The 20,011-nt window shown below is 36.4% G+C and overlaps 1 protein-coding gene across 1 annotated transcript in view; it reads left to right on the forward strand.

Moving 5' to 3' along the window:
- Positions 1–17,147, forward strand: part of zdhhc8b (zinc finger DHHC-type palmitoyltransferase 8b) — an 88,079-nt gene extending 70,932 nt beyond the window's left edge. Inside the window, exons 2-11 of the mRNA XM_067439370.1 lie at positions 4,312–4,433; positions 4,584–4,741; positions 4,836–5,008; positions 6,151–6,253; positions 6,518–6,609; positions 10,482–10,614; positions 10,865–10,976; positions 11,316–11,425; positions 12,747–13,786; positions 15,246–17,147. Coding sequence (XP_067295471.1) covers positions 4,312–4,433; positions 4,584–4,741; positions 4,836–5,008; positions 6,151–6,253; positions 6,518–6,609; positions 10,482–10,614; positions 10,865–10,976; positions 11,316–11,425; positions 12,747–13,786; positions 15,246–15,396 — 2,194 coding nt within the window. The 3' untranslated portion in view covers positions 15,397–17,147. The remainder of the gene's footprint in view (positions 1–4,311; positions 4,434–4,583; positions 4,742–4,835; positions 5,009–6,150; positions 6,254–6,517; positions 6,610–10,481; positions 10,615–10,864; positions 10,977–11,315; positions 11,426–12,746; positions 13,787–15,245) is intronic.
- Positions 17,148–20,011: the final 2,864 nt, after the last annotated feature.

The raw sequence follows: 20,011 nt of genomic DNA on the forward strand, positions 1-20,011 counted from the left end.
ATATCATTTTTTAAAATGTTATTTATTACTTCTAAAGATGATGATGATTTGGTGCTCAAGTAACATTTATTATTAATATTATTATTATAATTATTATAATATGATCAATAAGTTAGGACAATGTATGTTTTTACATGGCTTTAATATTAAAATATTATTATTAATATGATAAATAAGTTAGGACAATGTATGGTTTTACATGGCTTTAATATTAAAATATTATTATTAATATGATAAATAAGTTAGGACAATGTATGGTTTTACATGGCTTTAACATTAAAATAATTTTTCACCTTTTTTAAGATAAGATTTAAGATTTAATTTAGATTTTAAAAAATTTACATCGAAGTTGAAAAGGCACATACTGTGTGTAAAATTTTTAGATAAAATATACAAAAACCACAATGTTATATAATTGGTTGACTTGTGTTCTTACATTATCTCTAAGTGTTTTCAAGAATGTTTAAATCCAGAGAAATAAGCAATTTTAACCAGGATACTGATTGATCGCCTATCAGTACCTGCGTTACCCTTGATTTCTGGTTTTATTTACATTTACATTTAATCATTTAGCAGACAATTTTATCCAAAGCGACTTACAAAAAAGGGGAGAGTAATAGAAGCAACGAAACAAACAAGACCAACAACCTGTAAGAGCTGTAAGAAATCTCAATTAATTAGCACAGTACACAATTTTTTTTTTTTTTTTTTTTTACAGCATCTACAATAGCCATCTACAACAAAAACTCACGTACGCAAAATACAGAACACTGGATTTTGATAGCCATGATAACAACCCATTAGGACTAAGTCTGTTGCCCCAACTGTTGTCGTTAATGCAGATTCATTGGCCCAATGGGTTGGTTTTTGAATGGCATTCTAGCTAAACGCGCAGCAATAGCCATCTACAACAAAAACTTCAACAAAAATGTTATTTTGTAGAAACCATGTAAATACCAAAGACACTACACAGTATATCATGTGTTTTATTGGACAGGTGAGCAACAGTTTGAATGCATTTATTGACACAAAACTATTCATTGTTGTACAGCTCAACAGAGTTATTCCATATTGTTTAAATCACACATCGTGTCTTTAAACATCCAAGTTGATTGTACTTAAAAATGTAAGGCAGCAACTGTTTACAGTGTTTGTGTGGCCCACAAGCATGTTTTTGATGTGTAAACTAAAAAATGATGTGACAACCTTTAACAAAATAAATCTGCCTTATCTTTCAGTTGAAGGCCACTTTAGGCATTGTTGCAAACTACTTAATGAACTTAGCCTGCCTTCTTTCTTGCATGGAGAAAGACGCTCGGATCATGGGTTATTGCATTTCACAGGCAGTGTATTTATTCCATAATTTCCCTGACGTTCTTGTTTACCCCCAAGGAGCTGTTCGTGCGGCCGATAAAACTGGCTTTTATTTCTTTGCCCACAGCATGGATTGATTCTGAGGTCGTCTGTTTGTGATTAGATTATGCGTGACGGAGTTCTTATTCCATCTGTTTTGCTCTGTTGTATCTGAGGGTGGTGAATCTGGTCTCTTTATCATTCTTACCTTACACTTCATTACTGCTTTGCATTCGCAGGGCGGCTATGTTAGGTCTCGGATTGAAATGAAGAAAAAATGAATTGAATAGAAAACTGAATGGAATAAGTGCATCGTATCTCATCAGTGAGATAAAGGTGATGGATAGATAGGTGAAGAGCCTGGCATTCCTCCAGTGCAGACAGAGTACGACTTAGTAGCTACCATTCTCTCTAACCCGAGGGAAAAGCACTGTGATGTACTGCCTGCAGAGAAAGAACAGACGTAGCAGGATGGTTTAGAGAGTCATAGGTCATTCCAGCTTTAAAATCGGAGTGGATGAGGTGTGTTCGAAGCTGCTGTGGAAATCCGATATACAGTAACAGTTGCCTGGCAACTATAAACGGTCTGCAGTTTGGCTAATGGACTATATTGTGTAATGGAAATGGTGTTCATTATAATTGTGTTGAACAATGCTGTTTTTATCAAATAAATCTGGTAAAATCTGTGTGGCCTGTTGCATTATGCATCTGCTGTATTACTCACACATACTAAAACCTTAGCATAGGCAATAAATGTATTCTCAGGGACTACTGTATCTGTCTTTGGATGATTTTATTCACATTGAGGTTATACTATGAATATATTGTCGATTTGTGTAGGCTACCTCAGTCTAAAATAAATGTGGTTGGTCACTTGTCGATCCAATGGCGTCTTCCTGTCTGAATGGGCGGTTCTTGGCCAGAAAATGAAATGTAATAGACTCAGGTCCAAGTTTAGAAGTGCTCAAATATATATGCTCTGCCTGTTAACCCATCTTAAACGAGCCCCGAGCAGAGCCCATTTAGAGGGTGTATTATGAAAGGTGCTATGGTAGGACAGCTAGTTGTGGACAACATGTCATCTTGCTAAATGTCCTATTTAGCATGTGTTGGGGACCAGTAGTTGCTTTTTAGTTTACCCATAATAATAAGACGTAATAAGATAAGTAGTAGTTGATCAGTATGGGCTTTAAAGCAACACAATGTAACTTTTAGCTGTGCTACTCCGCAGTGGTGCGACCCGAACTGGGCTGAAATAGTCAGAATATAAACACTTGTGTGTACCGTGATTCAGAATAAGACAAAAACACGGTTTGGAAAATGGATTTATCATTATGTAAATTTTGAGCACAAGAAAGGGACGATAACGATATCTTTGTTTATGCTTGATATAATTGAATAAATTCTGGGAATTATTTAATATTTTTCAATATTTATATGCTATTTAATGCTGCTGTCCGTAACTTTTTTTGTGTTCAAGATTTACAAAAAATATATAATGAGAATGTACAACATGAATCCATTTTCCAAACCGTGTTTTTGTCTTACCCTGAATCATTATGGTACACTTATAATAAGTATTTATATTGGGACTATTTCAGGCCAGACTGGTAGGTACCGCTGCGGAGGAGCACAGTCCCTGCGTGATCCGCCATAGACATAAACAGAGAGAAGTAGCTCCGGCTGCAGTGTTCTTCCGCGAGACGCATGCAGTTCTGTTTATTAACCACTAGAGTGCAAAAAGTTACGGTCTGCAGCTTTAAATATTGTTTTTATTATTATTATCATTATTATTATAGTAATTTTATGTATATTTAACAATTTTATTGATACCTAGTAATAATAACAATAACAATAATATATTTCAAAATAATCATAAAAAGATATTATGGTAATTTAATTATTTTTTAGTATTATTACTATTTACTACCATTATGTGAGAATTTAACCCTAAACTAAAGTGTTAGCATTATTATGAGTATTAAATTATTGCTGTCATTTCATTTGTTGCTGGATGTTTTATTGTTTTAATGATAACAATGATAATCTAATAATAATATTAATTAAAGCTGCAAGCAGCATTTAGCGGGGTTCAAGCTTTTAAGGGCTTTTAAGCACAGAGGCATTAAAGACATTAAGTTTTATTTAGCAAGATTTTAAACACTAAAATAATAGATGAAAAAGTCAATTTACAGCCATAATAGGCAATTTACCATAGGAAATGCATGGTTTTTAAAGCTTTTTAACAGTTATAGCGCCACCTATAGTCCGATCTCTTTAAAACATTGCCTGCTTCATCAGCATATTATGCCACATGTACCCAACAATTTCTGTGAAGTTTTGAGTTTTCCCTTAGGATTTATAGGCTTTTGAGTGTATTTTGCCACGCCTCTTTTATAAATGGCCCTGTTAAAGCCATCCAAATGCAAAAGTTCAACTTTTTTTCAATGAATATTTATCTAGAGAGTCTAGAGAATTGTCCTAGCCTGGTTTGATTCCGATTGGGCAAAAAAAAACAGGGACTAGTTCGCAAAAGTAGGTTTTTAATATATTTGTGAATATTTAATTAACGATTTGATTGACAGAAATGGTTCTAGAGGCAAAGTTGTTCAGCATGAGGAGATCTATCATATGATATGCATATTTTGTGGATGGGTGCCACAACACGTGACCCAAGGGGGAATTAATGAGTTATAGTTATCAGCCAAAATATGTCCTAATATCAGCTTAGCATTTAGTCTGTCACTAGAGGCGACAACATAACTGTATGATTTTACAAGTATAAATTTACTTTATCATAATATTCTGTCAACTGTTCACAAGTTTACTGAGGTTTGCATGAATCATCTAGGAATTCACATCAAATCAAAAATATGCAAAACCACAGGCTATTAAATGATCATTCAAAGACTTCCAACTTTGATCTTTAGCATTCTTCTCTCTCTTTTACCCTCTCAGGTGTCCGTGGTTAACCAAGGCCATCTCCCCTGTTGTGCCTCTATACAATGGCATCATCTTCCTCTTTGTGTTGGCCAACTTCAGCATGGCCACCTTCATGGACCCTGGAGTCTTTCCCAGAGGTATGTATGTGTCCAGTCATAGTTTAGGTTTCCCGATTCCTTTTCAGTTTCAAATATCAGATTAGATACAACAGTATGTCCACGATTAGGATGTCTAGAATACTGCGAGGCACACACAACGTTGATGTGAATGTTCTCTCTCGATCCCAGCGGATGAGGACGAAGACAAAGAAGATGATTTCCGAGCTCCGCTGTATAAAAACGTGGAGATAAAGGGAATTCAGGTGCGGATGAAGTGGTGTGCCACGTGCCACTTCTACAGACCTCCGCGCTGCTCACACTGCAGCGTGTGTGACAACTGTGTGGAGGTGAGACGCATAGGAACACGCATACCAGCATTCCTGCGTATTATAAAATGATCACCATGCTAGCGCTCACATACTTTCTTTTTTCTTACTGTAGGAGTTTGACCACCACTGCCCATGGGTGAACAACTGCATCGGCCGGAGGAATTATCGTTATTTCTTCTTGTTCCTGCTGTCTCTAAGTGCTCACATGGTGGGCGTATTTTCCTTTGGCCTGCTGTTTGTGTTACATCACCTTGAGAAGCTGAGTGCACTCCACACAACTGTGACGTATCCTTTCACGAAGAGCAGCTATGATGAAAGCTCATTATGTTGTGTTGAATCAATACATTTACCTACCAATCAAAGATTTGTATTAAGAATGCATTAAATTGGTTAAAACTTTTTTAGTTTATTCTTAGCTAAAAACACTTAGTCTTTCAAAAATATGTGCTCATTAATGTATATTTACTTCTTTCAAGTAATAAAGTATTTTCTTAAGTTTATAATATGCCATTGAAAATACATACGGGTGAGGGGTTCGAATGCTGGTCGCCATGTTGCTCCTCCATCTTGAAAGTACATTAGCCAAAGTGTAAATATAAATTCCCATAAATTCAAGCTTCGCCTTTCACGTTTTAACACTCGATGGCAGTCATGGACGAGGTCGAACTGGAAGCCATGTTAATCTTGGACTAAATCGGAGTTAAAACAAACATGTTGTGTGTGTGTGTGTGTGTGTGTGTGTGTGTGTGTGTGTGTGTGTGTGTGTGTGTGTGTGTGTGTGTGTGTGTGTGTGTGTGTGTGTGTGTGTGTGTGTGTGTGTGTGTGTGTGTGTGTGTGTGTGTGTGTGTGTGCGTATAATATATATATATACATATACATATACACACACACGCAAATATTATTAAAAATATATATATATATATATATATATATATATATATATATACATACACACACACACACACACACACACACACACACACACACACAAATACATATATTATTAAAAACAAATATATATATATATATATATATATATATATACATATACATATACACACACATACATATATTATTTAAAAATATATAGAATATTTATATTATATATGGTATATAAAATATAAATATTTTTAGTTAGTAGTAGTTTTTAGTTTTACTAATTTCAGTACTTCAACTGAAACTTATTTTATTTCAGCAACATATTTAATTTTCGGTTATTAAAGGTCACTTTTTAATTTTATTAAAGATTTTGAATAGTTTTAGTTTTATCTAACAATAACAACACTGTTCACCTGACAGGGTGGCCACGCCCCCGGTGAGATCTCATTGGTTCAAAATCCTGCTCCATTTAGCTATGTATATAAAAAAATCTAAAAGGTCCTTATTGCCTGTGATTTTGTGCGCTCCTTGACTCTCCTGCTGTCTAGTCTTGTGGTTATGTGCGTGACCGGCCTGTTCTTCATCCCTGTTATGGGCCTCACTGGGTTTCACATGGTTCTGGTAGCCAGAGGACGGACCACAAACGAACAGGTGAACCAAAATACACTCCACTAAATATGTTTATGTGGTCTGTGTAATAACATGCTCGCCCTTGTAGAAGGCAGAGTCACGTTGCATACCCACTCAGAATCGCCTTGATGTCTTTCCAACTTGATTGCCTTATGTTGTTTGTGCATGACATCTGTTACCAAGCCTGTTATTTTCAATGCACATTACTGTCCTTTAGGTCAAAGGACAGTTGTTTTCCACTTTCCTCGGTAAGCTGAAAGTAACCCCCCCTCTCTCTCTTCTCAGGTGACAGGCAAGTTCAGAGGGGGAGTGAATCCATTCACTCGGGGTTGCTGTGGCAACGTGAAACACGTCTTGTGCAGTCCGCTTGCTCCTAGGTAAAGTAGAAACTGTCTTCCTCACACACATTTGTTTGTACATTTGTTTGTAATCCGTGAGAGTCGCAAGCACGTGCACACATACCGGAAGTGTGTGAAAGATACACTTTTCCACTGCCATTTGGAGCAGACAGAAGGGTGTTTCATTTCACATTAAGTGAATTTACATTAGGTTCTGTTATTTTCCATTTTGCAAAACCGGCAAGATTCAATGAACGTTGCACTTTGGCAAATGCTACAAAAGTATCAGTTTCACTGTGTACACAGTGTACTCAAAATTAACACTGTTAAAGGGGCTACATCTTTTCATTTTTTGATTGCAAATGTGTGAACAGCTTGTAAAGAAACTTAAAAAACGAGACCTTCTCTGACATCCTAGGTAGTCTATGAAAACCTGTAGATGTTTTTGCTGAGAAAATCAAAAGGATGAGATGTTTGAAATTAATGAATATACAGTGTTCAGGATAATATCGATCTTTTCTGTACTGTAATGACAATGTGCCGTGTAAAGAAAAGGGATTCATACTTGGTCTTACATAACCAGATCTATATAATATATTGCCTCAAATATACTTTATCATTAAACTATCATAACATCGTAATTTTAATGATCTCATCTGTCCACATAATGCCGGTGAATTGCAGAGCTTGTGGAAATGCATTCACATCACTATGATCAGATGCTATCTTAACTACTGCTTTCTCACCGCTGTCATTTGTGTGTGTGCACTCAGCACATATTTACATATCCATCTGAACGTTCATTAACAGTATATCGCTGCAAAGGTATTTCTGACTTTGGTCACACTTTAAGATTAGGGTCAAACTCTCACTAGTATCACCTAACTATTAATTATGACTTTTGCCTCAATAAACTCCTAATAACTGCTTATTAATAGTAAGGTAGTTGTTGAGTTAAGTAAAGAGAGAGATATGTGCTTTATAAGTAATAATAAACAGCCAATATGTATGCTATTGAGCAACTAGTTCATAGTGAGAATTAGACCCTAAACTTAAGTGTTACCCCAACTTTTTACTTTTAAGTGAAGAACGGAAAAGAACCTTGAGTATATCAATTCATTTTTAAGAAAGAAATTGATAATATTTTACAATTAAGTCTAATACGTTAACATAAGTTAATGTATTATAACAACCCGATCACACATAAATGCGTATAAATAGTACGAGTGTGCAATGTCGTGGAATATATACGCCAAAACTCATTTTGGCGTGCATATGATACGCTGTTTTTCACGTGCATATGAGACGCACTTTATGGCGTATATATGACACGCGCTTGGGTAGGTTAAGGGTGGTGGGGCGTATATATGACACGCGCTTGGGTAGGTTTAGGGTGGTGGGGTGGGGGGTTCGTATGTATAATACGCCATAAAATGCGTCTCATATGCACGCGAAAAACCGCGTGCCATAGACACGCCAATTGAATACATTTGTTACTGTATTTTAGTCATCTTTGTTAATATTAGTTAATATAAATCAAGCTGTTCATGGTTTGTTCATGTTAGTTTCAGTGCATTAACTAATGTTAACACAATTGTAATAATGTATTAGTAAATGTTGAAATTATCAATAACAAATATAAATAAATGCTTTATAAGAGCAGTTCATTATTAGTTCACGTTAACTAATGTAGTCAACTAATGTTAACTAATGAAACATTATTGTAAAGTGTTACTAATAAGTTTACAATAAGGTCTCGCTACCATAAGAATAAGTAGTGTATTTCCAAGTTGAACAGCTTATCAAACAAAACAAAAAAAGTGTGATTTAATTTTATCCATCAGTTGTTGATTGGATTATGAGATGGGACACTTCCTCAAGAAGTAAATATGCTTTGAAATATGTGTGAAGATATTCATAATTACTGTAATAAATATAAACAGATCAGTTGTTGATTGAATTGTGAAAAATGAGTATTGTGTAAGTACACAGACCTGCGGCGGCATTGTGTGCCTGTACGCGGAGATTCAGGAAGTTGTTTAAAATCCTGCCGTGCCACAGAGTGCCATTTCAGGGTTTTATGTTATATTTCCCTCAAATCGTCAATGTACGTACTGATTTCACCCTGTGCTACAACATACACTCATCATGCAGGTCTTCTGTCTGAGACGCGGCACTCAGAAGGAAATATGCTTTAAAGTGTGTGTGATGCCATTAATAATTAGTGTAATAAATATAACCAGAAGACAGGAATGGAAAAAAAGAGGTTGTTAATCATAGTAGACTAGAGGGAGTTTCAGAAGAATAGAGGTCCATAGGAAGGTAGATTATGTCCTGTTTTTCTTGCCGGTATTATAACACTATGAGCAGGAAGAGCGTATAGCACTGAAAACTTGAAGCAGGTCATGGAACAATGGGGAGAGAGAAAGTGATTGCCGTTTAAACACAGATCAGAGCCAAGGTTAATGACTTGTTAATATTTGCGAAGGCATCTTCAGAAACAATAGAGGACACCCTTTGTGAGGTCAAAGCAGAACAAAAGGATATTGCTATAAACGTACTACTTTTTCCACCGGACATGTTTAGTTCCTCTAATCAGAAATACAAATTATAGAAGTAGTTCAACCAAAAATGAAAAAAAGGTATTCATCATCTTAGTCATCATTTACTCACCTTCAAGTTCTTCAACTGTTTGATGTTTTCCAGTTTAAAAAAGGACACAAAAGCACGTAAAAGGGGTCTATACTATATGCTGCACTACATCTACTTATAGATGCATTATTGCATTATTATACTTGCATAGCGCAAGTTCCAAGGCCTCTGAAGCCATATAATAGCTTTTTGTGAGGAGCAGACCAAAATTGTAATTGCTATGAACTGAAAATCTTGACTTTTACTAGCTCTCCTTGGCACAGTCATGAGAGAATTAACAACTTTTGACTTATGAGCGAATCATTCGTTTTGACTGAAGATCTCGAGAACCAGATCAATTTTGTGAATGAATCAGACCCTTAAAGGGATAGTTAACCCAAATATGAAGATTCTGTCATCATTTACTCACTCTCATGTTGTTCCAAACATGTATGAATTTCTTTCTTAAATTGAACACAAGAAGATATTTCAAAGATATTGGTAACCTAACAGTTGACCATTGACCTCCATAGTGTTTTTCTTCATAATGTATCAATGGCTACTGTCAACTGTCTGGTTTCCAACATTCTTCATAATATCTTCTTTTGTGTTCAACAGAAAAAAGAAACTTATACAGATTTGTAACATCTTGTAAAAACTGTTATTTTTGGGTGAACTATCCTTTTAAGAATGGAAGCTATACACTACTGTTAAAAAAGTTTGGGGTCAGTATGAGTGTTTTTTGAAAGAAGTATCTAATGCTCACCAAGGCTGCATTTATTTGATAAAAAAATACAGTAAAACAGTAATATTGTGAAATAGTATTACAATGGAAAGTCTATTTAAATCTATTTTAAAATGTAATTTATTCCTGAGATGAATTTTCAGCATCATTACTCCAGTCTTCAGTGTCACATGACCCTTCAGAAATCATTGTAATAGAAACATTTCTTGTTATTATCAATTTTGAAAACTGCTTAATACTGACCCTAAACTTTTAAACGGAATCAAAACCTGAGAATTTACTCTCTAAAATGTATTTTCTAAAGAAGAAAGTGTTTCATGTGGGTGTGAAACAACATGAATGAACATGTTTCAAACATGTTTCAACTATTGGTGAAGCTACATGTGGATGTCTGATTGCGGTATACACTGATTAGGTCTGACCCATGATGAGTTTACATGCTTTATCAAAAGAATCTCTAATCTGTGAGGTTTTGGAAGCAAATCCATAATTTCAACATACATCATGTCATCTGATGTATATATCTGTCCTACAGGTATATCGCTGATCCCAGAAAGATAATTCCCGTCGCTTTGAATCCACCATTCCTCCGCCCTGACCTCTCTAACCGACACGTCACTGTAAAAGTCAGTGATAATGGTATCCATAGTAACGTCCTACGAAGCAAAGTGAGTCCACAAAAGCTTTTAATTCTGTCTGCCTACAACCTGGAATTTCAATGGTGTTTAATCATTTCTGTTATTGTAGTAGGTACCGCAACACCAGCAGTTCATAATGGCATCAAAACAGGCTCATCATTTAGATTTCTGGAATTACTGAAATGCATGGTGTCCTCATTTTTAAAGAAACAGTTTTAGGAATGTGGTGCCTGTGCCTAAATCACGCTTCCCGAAAATAAATCTGTTTTTTGTGCTTTAGTCTAAGACCAGTCTGGATGGTTTGGATGATAAAAGTATAGATAAACAGCCACCTTTACCACCAAAAGCAGATCGCTACAACCAGCTCAAGAGTCAGCTCACCTCCAGCGAAGGCAAGTAGCACTACAGTCACTCCCAGTCAAATGGTTTGCAGTTTTCTTGTTTTTTTTTTTAAGCAGTCAGCACTAAAATGTTACTGTGATCAACATATATTTGGCTTATGAGATTTTTAAAATATTATTAAAAACTATGTGTTTAAAAACCATGTGATCAAAAAAAAAAATGTGTGTATTCACCTAATGATTCAAATCCTGAATTCTGCTCGTCTTCAGTGGGCACTTTTAGCAGGTTGTTAAATCCTCTTTTCTAAGCTGCACTTCTACTGCCATCTGGTGTTGCATCATATTACAGTACCTTTAAGTCATTTGTTTAATTTGTGCCACATTTTCTAGAGAGTTCCCTGTCCAGCAAACCCACAAATCCATCCACCCCAGCCATGTACAAATACAGACCTTCCTTCGGCACCATGCCTAAAGTGCACTATCACGCAACCGGAGAGAAGGTGAGAGACAGACTAAAACAATGTTTTCTGAAATATAATAATATACACTGCATGGCCAAAAAAAAGTCACTGTTTGAATTTGAAAAGGCACATTTTTAAGAGTCTGTGACTGGATCATTATTGCAGTGATTATTATGTTTCTAGCATGTTATATGTTTGGCAACAGTTCTTCTGACCCTAACTGATGGAGTGTGTAGCGTTTCATTTCTTAAACAACCATGTAGGAAGACGCTTCATGGCCATATTCCAGGATGACAATGCCAAGATTCATCAAGCTCAAATTGTGAAAGAATGGTTGGGAGGGAGAATGAAGAGTCATTGAGTCCAGACCTTAAATGCATTGAAAGTCTTTGGGATGTGCTGGATGAGACTTTACAGAATGCTTGACTCTTACATTGTCAATACAAGATCTGGACCAAGACCTGATGCACCTAACCTCACACCATTTATTACGTCATCAGTCTTACATCATCTTACATTACATCTTCAGTGACTTCATTGTCACCCTGAAATATGGCCATGATGCGTCTTCCTACATGGTTGTTTAAGAAATAAAAAAGCATAAGTTAGGGTTAAAAGAACTGTTGCCAAACATATAACATGCTAGAAACATAATAATCACTGCAATAATGATCCAGTCAAATACTCTTAAGCATTAACTATAATCTTAATCTAAACTGCAACTTTCTTTTATTTCTTCTTTTTGGCCAGGTAGTGTAATGTACACTACAGTAAAGTTTAAACATTTGGGGTTGGTAAGAGTTTTTTTTTTAAATATTTATGAATTGTTTTCTTATGGTCACAATGCTGCATTTACTTAAAAAATAACAAAAACAATAATTTGGTAAAAAAAAAATTAAAAAAAATAATAATAAATATAAAAAGATATTACCATTTATAATAACTTCAGAAAGCATTCTAATTTGATAATTTGGTGCTCGAGTAACATTTCTTATCACCACTTTAACTTTGAAAATGGTTGTTTGTCTTAATATTTTTGTTGATACGGTGTTAATATTTCTCTGAATTCTTTAATGAATGAAGTTGAAAAGAACTGCTTTTATTTGAAATAGAAATATTTTGTAACAATGTCAAAGTCTTTACTGTTACTTGATCAGTTAAATTCATCCTTGTTGAATAATCAAATAAAAAAAAAAAAACTCTTACTGACTCCAACCTTTTGAAATATTATATAAATATACTTAAATTATATATAAAATATTATACTTAAATATAATCATATAATTGAATATATAATATTTTTTTAAACTCTGCCTTATTATTAAAAAATGAATGATCTGAAATATATTGATGTTTTCAGATTGTAATGTCCGAGAATGGCAAGCCCTCTGCAGTTTTGGAGGAGCGAGGTCACGATTACCGCTCAGAGCCGAATCTGGATCTGCCAGACTACCGCAGCACTCCTCTCCACCGAACGTACCAGTCCTCCCCTTTCCAGCTGGACTCTTTCAGCACGACGTCTCGCTCCTTCAGCCTCAAACAGGGAGTGAACAGGGTTGACCGTGTGCCACTGGGTGGCAGCAAACCAGAAACGGTCACTTCCACCTCTCACAAAGGAGTCTTCTCTCCTGGGACGTTATCTGGCCGCAATGGCAGCCTGTCTTACGATAGCTTGCTAACCTCCAGCATGACACCGTCTCTGGGCGAATGTGCTGCCCACCCGGGAGTGCCCTCTATGGGTTTTCATTCACCATACTTGCCCACTAAAATGTGCCACGTACGAGGGCCTGAGCTTCAACGACACGCCGGTCCGCCGTCCTACAGCCCTGTGCACATAGGAGCAATGTACGGGCGGCAGTCACCGCACTCAAGAGATCGAGAGCGAGATCCCTCACCCGTCCGCTACGACAACCTCTCCAAAACCATCATGGCCTCCATCCAGGAGAGGAAGGAGCTGGAGGAGAGGGAGAAACTCATGCTTCGGCACGCTCAAGCACCGGTGGCCTACGCCAACGATTCGGGTGTGTTTGAGACCTGCAGCGGAGCAGCCTATGGACTCCCACCTGGTACGTGCTACCCTGACGGGCCTAGAGGCCCCGGATCCCGAGAGCCCACCCCTCCTGTGTGCGGCTCTCGGGATAACTTGATGGGATACGGTCCCCGAACCCCTGTTCTGCGTTCCTCTACAACCACGCTCACCAGAGCACCGAGGACTTCTACTACATCCCTCCACACAGACGGAGGCAGTGCAAGCAGGACATCCGAACACCAATATCGCTCTCCAGTGCACCAATCACATTATTCCCCAACAGCTGTGCCCCGCTCCCCATCATACGCGCATCAGAAGGTCGCCTTCATTAGCGCCCTGGAGAGGGCGGACTCACCACGTCTGGGTACAAGGTATGACACATAGCATATTAACCAATCAGTAAAGAGGGTGAGGATAGGTGCATGATGTATAGACTAAACAGGCTAGATGTTCACGAGATTATGTAGACTTTGATCCGGAAGGGTCTGAATAGAGATTTCATTTGCTATGTTTATTTATTCATTTTTGAGTACTGATTTTTGTACATAAATGAATTAATTTATGTCATTATTGTTATTGAGAATATATAAGGTAAAAACAATTTGTTACTTCTTTTTTTTCTGCAGAGAAGACATTAAACATGATTATGTATCTGGTAGCCAAATAAATGTCTTATTTTTTGCCTCCCCCTACCCCCATTATCATCAGTTTCCATTTCTGCATGTCTGTTCATTCATATTCATGAGCTTATTTATGACTCGTTTTGCATGGTATCAACTTACTGTAAATTTCATTGCATTATGGTAATCTCATAAACAGAAATCAATGTAATGTACAAAAAACATGATTTGATATCTGTTAATGTGTTTTTGATCTGTTTGAGTTGCTTTTTATGCATATGTAGTGCTTTTTAATCACTATCATTTATGTGTGTAATATTTTTAACTTTGTTCTTCTACTGTCTTTTTTTCTTATTTTTTAGATCTGACAAGTGAATAACATCAGACCGCATGATTTGATCTAGCATACCATTAAGCCATTGTACTTCTTTATCATATTGATTTATTACAGGGCTAAAAAGAATTATCTTTTTTTTTTAGCAATGTATTTTAGATTTTTTTCCCCAATGCTTTGTTCCCCTCTATTTTCTCTTCACAATTTTCTTTTCGTAACACATTGTGAAGAAAACAAATGATTTAAAAAAGCATATAAATATAAACTATACAGATTTAAAGGTACACTATGTCTAGTGGTTAAAATACAAAACTGCATGCATTTTCTTATCTTAAGAGATAATAACCATTTTAGATGACCTATATGGCACTCATACACCATACACACGTAGCCGGAGCAACTTGTCTCTATTTATGCACGGACGAGTGACATTTACACAATTTCCCGTGAAAAACCGTCCCATCGGGTTTACAATATAAACACTTATTGAAGGCTTACCATAGTGAAATCAGGGTAAGACAAAAACACATTTTGGAAGAATTATTGATTATGTATTGACTCATTATTTAACTTTTGAAAAGGCATAATTTGTGGACATGTAGCCGTTTTATCATCTGACCCTAACTTTTTTGAACTGACTCCATACTTTTGAATCCTGTATTAATGTGTTGATAATATCTATTCCCTTTTACCACTCTTCAATACTGTCCTCCTCTTCATTAACTCATCTTCATTTGTAACATTTCAATCCATTTAAAACATGTTTGACTCTCTACTTGTTTAATGAAGATCAAAAGTGGATAGCAGTTGAGGATACATTTGGAAAAGAACCACCTCAAATATGTCTTCCTGATTTTTGATATTTTCTCCACATAGAGAGGACCTCGGTCCAGGTAAAGTCAACGGGCAACTTAAGGGCCAAGCACGTGACTGCCATCTAGGGACTCCTTCTGGAACTCCCATCAGACACACCAATGTCAAAAAGGTCACAGGAGTGGGTGGAACTACATATGAGATTTCTGTTTGATGGACAGCTTGAAGAGCCACTGCCTGTGAGGAAAAGCACTGCCATGGCCACACCACCTCCACTTGTGCTCAAGAGAACAAGTTTCTCTTTCTTTTCACAGTTTATGAAATAATACTAACCGATCAGGAGACTCGTAGTATCTTGGGCAGGCGTTTTGGGAGAAGATTTTGCATTGGCCTTTTCTTTGATAAAAAGACTTTCCATGTGACTCGGTGTAAAATATAACGGGAGCCACATAATAAAAAAAAAGCGTTGTATGTTTTTTAAAGGGTCAGCCGTCAGAGGATATACATTACACACACACACACACACACACAATTAAAAAAAAACTGGTTAAATTGCTTAAAATGGAATATAAAAATATATATATATACCATTAAGGGCTGAATATGTACAGTTTTGTTTCAGTTTGTAAAAAAAAAAAAAAAGGTCAAAGGTCACTTATTGAATGCAAATGTGCTCAGTATGCTGATCTTTCACACACTTGAATGTGAGTGTATATGTACATGCCAGTAATTTCATTACTACTATATTTGTGTCATTATACTGATCTAATAATCAGGGTTTCATCTCAAATGCATTTCTCTGTTAAAGGGAAAGTTCACCCAGATATGATAATTCTGTCATCGTTCACTCATCATTTACTTGCCTCGTGTTGTTTTAGACCTCTATGAGTTTCTTTCTTCTGTCAAGCACAAAATATATTCTGAAGAGTGTTCTGGTCCCTATTGCCTTTTTTCTTCTATGGAAGTCAATCGAGCCCAGCACCTGTTCTGGTTACCAACCTTCTTTAAAATATCTTCTTTTGCATTCAACCGAAAAAAAGAAACTCATACAGATTTAAAACATCTGTGAGGTAGCCTGACGTGGTCATACTGAATTCTAGTCAGAATCAAGGGGTTATTCTAGCACTCGGAAAGCGTTCCACCCATAGGGACGGCCATTGCTAACCAAGCCATCACCTGCTGTTAGCATCCCATTGACTCCCATTCATTTTTGAGTCACTTTGACAGTGAATAACTTTACATCTGAGGCGTTTAAAGACTCCATTCTTCTATTGTTTATTTATAAAGAAACACGACAATGCATAAAAGGCTCCATTACCTTGTATCTTACACTATCGCCCCGTAGAAGCTGTTTTTGTAAAAATAGGCTAACGATTGCGTCATAACCACCGCGACTCTGTCGCACAATTGAGAAATTACCTTATAGACAAGAGGAGATGCTCAGAAACAATCTTTTACTGTCTATGAGGCCGTCGGGGGGATGTGGAAACATAAAGTCCGATAAAGTCGAGGGGGGAGAATGGAGAGAAGCCGATAGTGAGCCAAAAGCAACGGGAGAAAATATTTAAACAACGTGATTCAGATTTCACTTTCCACAACTACTAGACGACCTACAGCTGTCAGACAGGTTGCTTACATCACATCTACGTCCTCAAGCTCAGTCTGAGCCTGCGCAGTTCGCTCAGCCATCAGGAAGTGAGTGCCTCTGATTGGCCTCATTTTTCCGCCGTTGAAGTCAATGGGAATGCTCTGTCCATTTCTTTTATTGTCTATGGTCAGAATATGAGTCTGAAACTGCTCCATTGGGCTGTGATTATGGGGCGTGTTTCAACCAAACCAGGAAAGACATCAATTGGACAGACCTACAACCAATCAGAGCAACGAAGCGTCGTCAACAGAGCTCAACTGCACTGTGTTGCCAAGTCCGCGTTTTTTCCCCCGTGGGTTGTTTTCTATGTCCGCGGGTTGAAGGGTTGGGTCTGCGACTCTTATGTGATATATAGACCCATGAGTGTGAATTTTAGCAAGCAACCTTGCCAAAATAACACACATTTGACCCCCAAACACCATTTTTTTCCGGAGAACCCCCCGAGAAGCTATTGTTTTTGGCTAGTAGTTAGTGGGTTTTGTTGTAAAAACTTGGCAACCCTGAGTGAACCCATGCTGAAATAAATGATCTTTGCCGGTGTTGTAAAAAAATACAAGAATTTAATGATACACAGAGTACTTGCCCAACATGACCATTTTTGAGAGAAATTGTGAAGGTGAATGCATATACAAACAAGCTCTCCGTTTAGGATTCGAAAAAATATAATCCAAGCCCCTTTGATGACGTTCATGATTATGTTACTGTTGATCATCTGTCCGTCATCGTCTAAAGCCCGCCCTGATGATTTCATTGGTCCGAACAGTTTCTGTTTGGAGATAATCACTCCTCTATGGAGCAAGGCCAGAACGAACTGCCCGACCTAAAATGTTTGTGGGCGGGGCAGAGTTCGGCTGGCATCCAGGCTATCTGTGAGGGTGAGTAAATGATGAGTGAATTTTCATTTTGGTATGAACTATCCCTTTAAGGTATCAGGTTCAAACAAACCTTAACAGCACTGGGGTACTTTAAAAACCTACACAGAAGTTTTATTTTTCAAAAATGGTGGTCATTTACACTTTTTCTAATGTAAAACTATAAGCTGCCATATAAATAAACATACACTTGTATATGTAATATTTAAAAAAAAAATGTAAAGAAAAAAAATCATGTTTCATATGTTGGATACTGGGCATTAGCGCCAGTGTTAAAACTTTCTTTCAAACTTTGTTTTTCTTTATAAAAAGTATTTTGTAGTGGAAGAGATATGAATATGTAACTGAAACACACCACTGTGTATTAGCAGTACAGGCCATATGTTAAAGCCATATTCTAACATGTTTTACAGTAATGATCTCCGTCTTTCAACATGCATATGAAAAATGCTCTTTCCTTACATAAAGGACTTGTGGAGTTGAAAATGAATTAACCTGTTGTACTGAAATTAAGATCCACAATATCCAAGTTTTTTATTGCTTTACCTTTTCCCTTTTACCTGTAACCAATTAGAAAAAACATGATGATAATTCATGGCTACATCCCAAATATTTTTCATTTATTTTATTTTTATAACTTGTGTGTTTTTTAAAACCCAACTGTCAATGGTTGGGTATATTTCCCTTTTATACAAATATTCAAATGGGTGTTTGTATTTTTTGGAGTGGATTGTTCTTATTTTTTGCATATTTTATAATTTATTTGTATAAATTAGTTAGTATGCATTGCCATTTTGATTAGTTGAAAGTTAAGATTTTTTTTTTTTAAATGAACGAATGTTGAAAGAGAAAGCTGTCATAATGCTGTACAAAAGTTTAGGGTCAGTATGTTTTTTTTGTTTTTTTTTTAAATCAAGGATATTCAAGTGATCAAAACTGACAGTAAAGACTTTTATGTTGTTACAGAAAGCAACTTTTATTTTCTGTTGGTCAAAGAAAGCAGCAAAATTGACAGCACTGATAATAATAAGACATTTTTCTTGAGCTCCAAATCAACTTTTGAAGGATCATGTTACTCAAGTCTGGAGTAATACATGTGTTCAGCCGTGTCGGAATTACTGTAATTAGGAGAAAAGCTTTCACGTCCTCGTAGAACTCTCCATTACAACTTGTAAACTGGGAATTCTTTGAGAACTATTACTTGCACCACATTACCACTGCATGTTCATATCGCCGTTGATAGTTTTGCCATAAAAACTCATAATTCCAAGGACGTGAACGTTACAGTAATTGTGACATGGTGTCAACGCAACAAATGACTGCTGAAAATGTAGCTCTGACATATTTTACATTATTACTGTTTTTGCTGTAATTTTGATCAAATTAATTAATTGTTAGCATAAGATAATTTATTTTAAAAAACATAAAAAAATCTTACTGACCCCAAACTGTTGAACGGTAGAGTATTAAAAGTACATTTCTTGGTTTGTCCCTTTCATATCATTAAGTTCTAGAATACCCAACATGCATTTGTATAAATGTTGGCTAGGAAGTTTAATTCAGAAAATCTCAGCCTCACCTGCCCTTCTCACTTTCAAGAGTAGTTGATAGTCTCTTCATTCATTACATAAAAAAATAAAACCAATCCTGTCCTCCAAACACAGGTGTGTGTATTGTGCAGGCATCTGTACAGTTGTTAAGCAGACAGGTTCTCAGATTTAAAATGGGGTCATTTATTAGGGGTTGTTCTTGTAAATAAAGTTAAATAAGGGTTATTAACACATTTTGAAGCAATTATGTCATATATTATGAAATTATAAATTACATTTGAATTTTAAAAGGGGAGACCAATAAATTGATTTATTTTGTATTTATTTTGTTGAGGAAAAGGGGCTTGAGAGTGAAAGAAACAGATCTTCGAAATTGTTGCTGTAGTGCAAGACATGCTGATTAAAAAATTACAGTTGAAATATTTTTCTCCAGAAATGAAATGGACAGCACAGGTGAAAGTGGCAAATTCATACCTACCTGTTGAAAACTTCACTGTGGCCTGTTTCACGATCAAAGACCTAACACTTTTATAAGGATCATTTTGTAGTGAAGTGCTGATTTATGTTATGGACATCTCTGACAGGGTGATCTTACAGATGTCTTGCTGACTGAAAATGCACCGCTCTTGGAGTTCTCATCAGAAGACTTTCCAAGGAATTCACAGTGATTTCCTCACAGATCTGCCTTAGGGGTCTAACAGACTACAAATACTCAAGCGCTGATATTGTACAACAAACATCATTTTGGTGCATTAAAGA

Source organism: Pseudorasbora parva, chromosome 3 (genome assembly GCF_024679245.1).
Source record: "Pseudorasbora parva isolate DD20220531a chromosome 3, ASM2467924v1, whole genome shotgun sequence".
Classification (NCBI taxonomy): domain Eukaryota; kingdom Metazoa; phylum Chordata; class Actinopteri; order Cypriniformes; family Gobionidae; genus Pseudorasbora; species Pseudorasbora parva.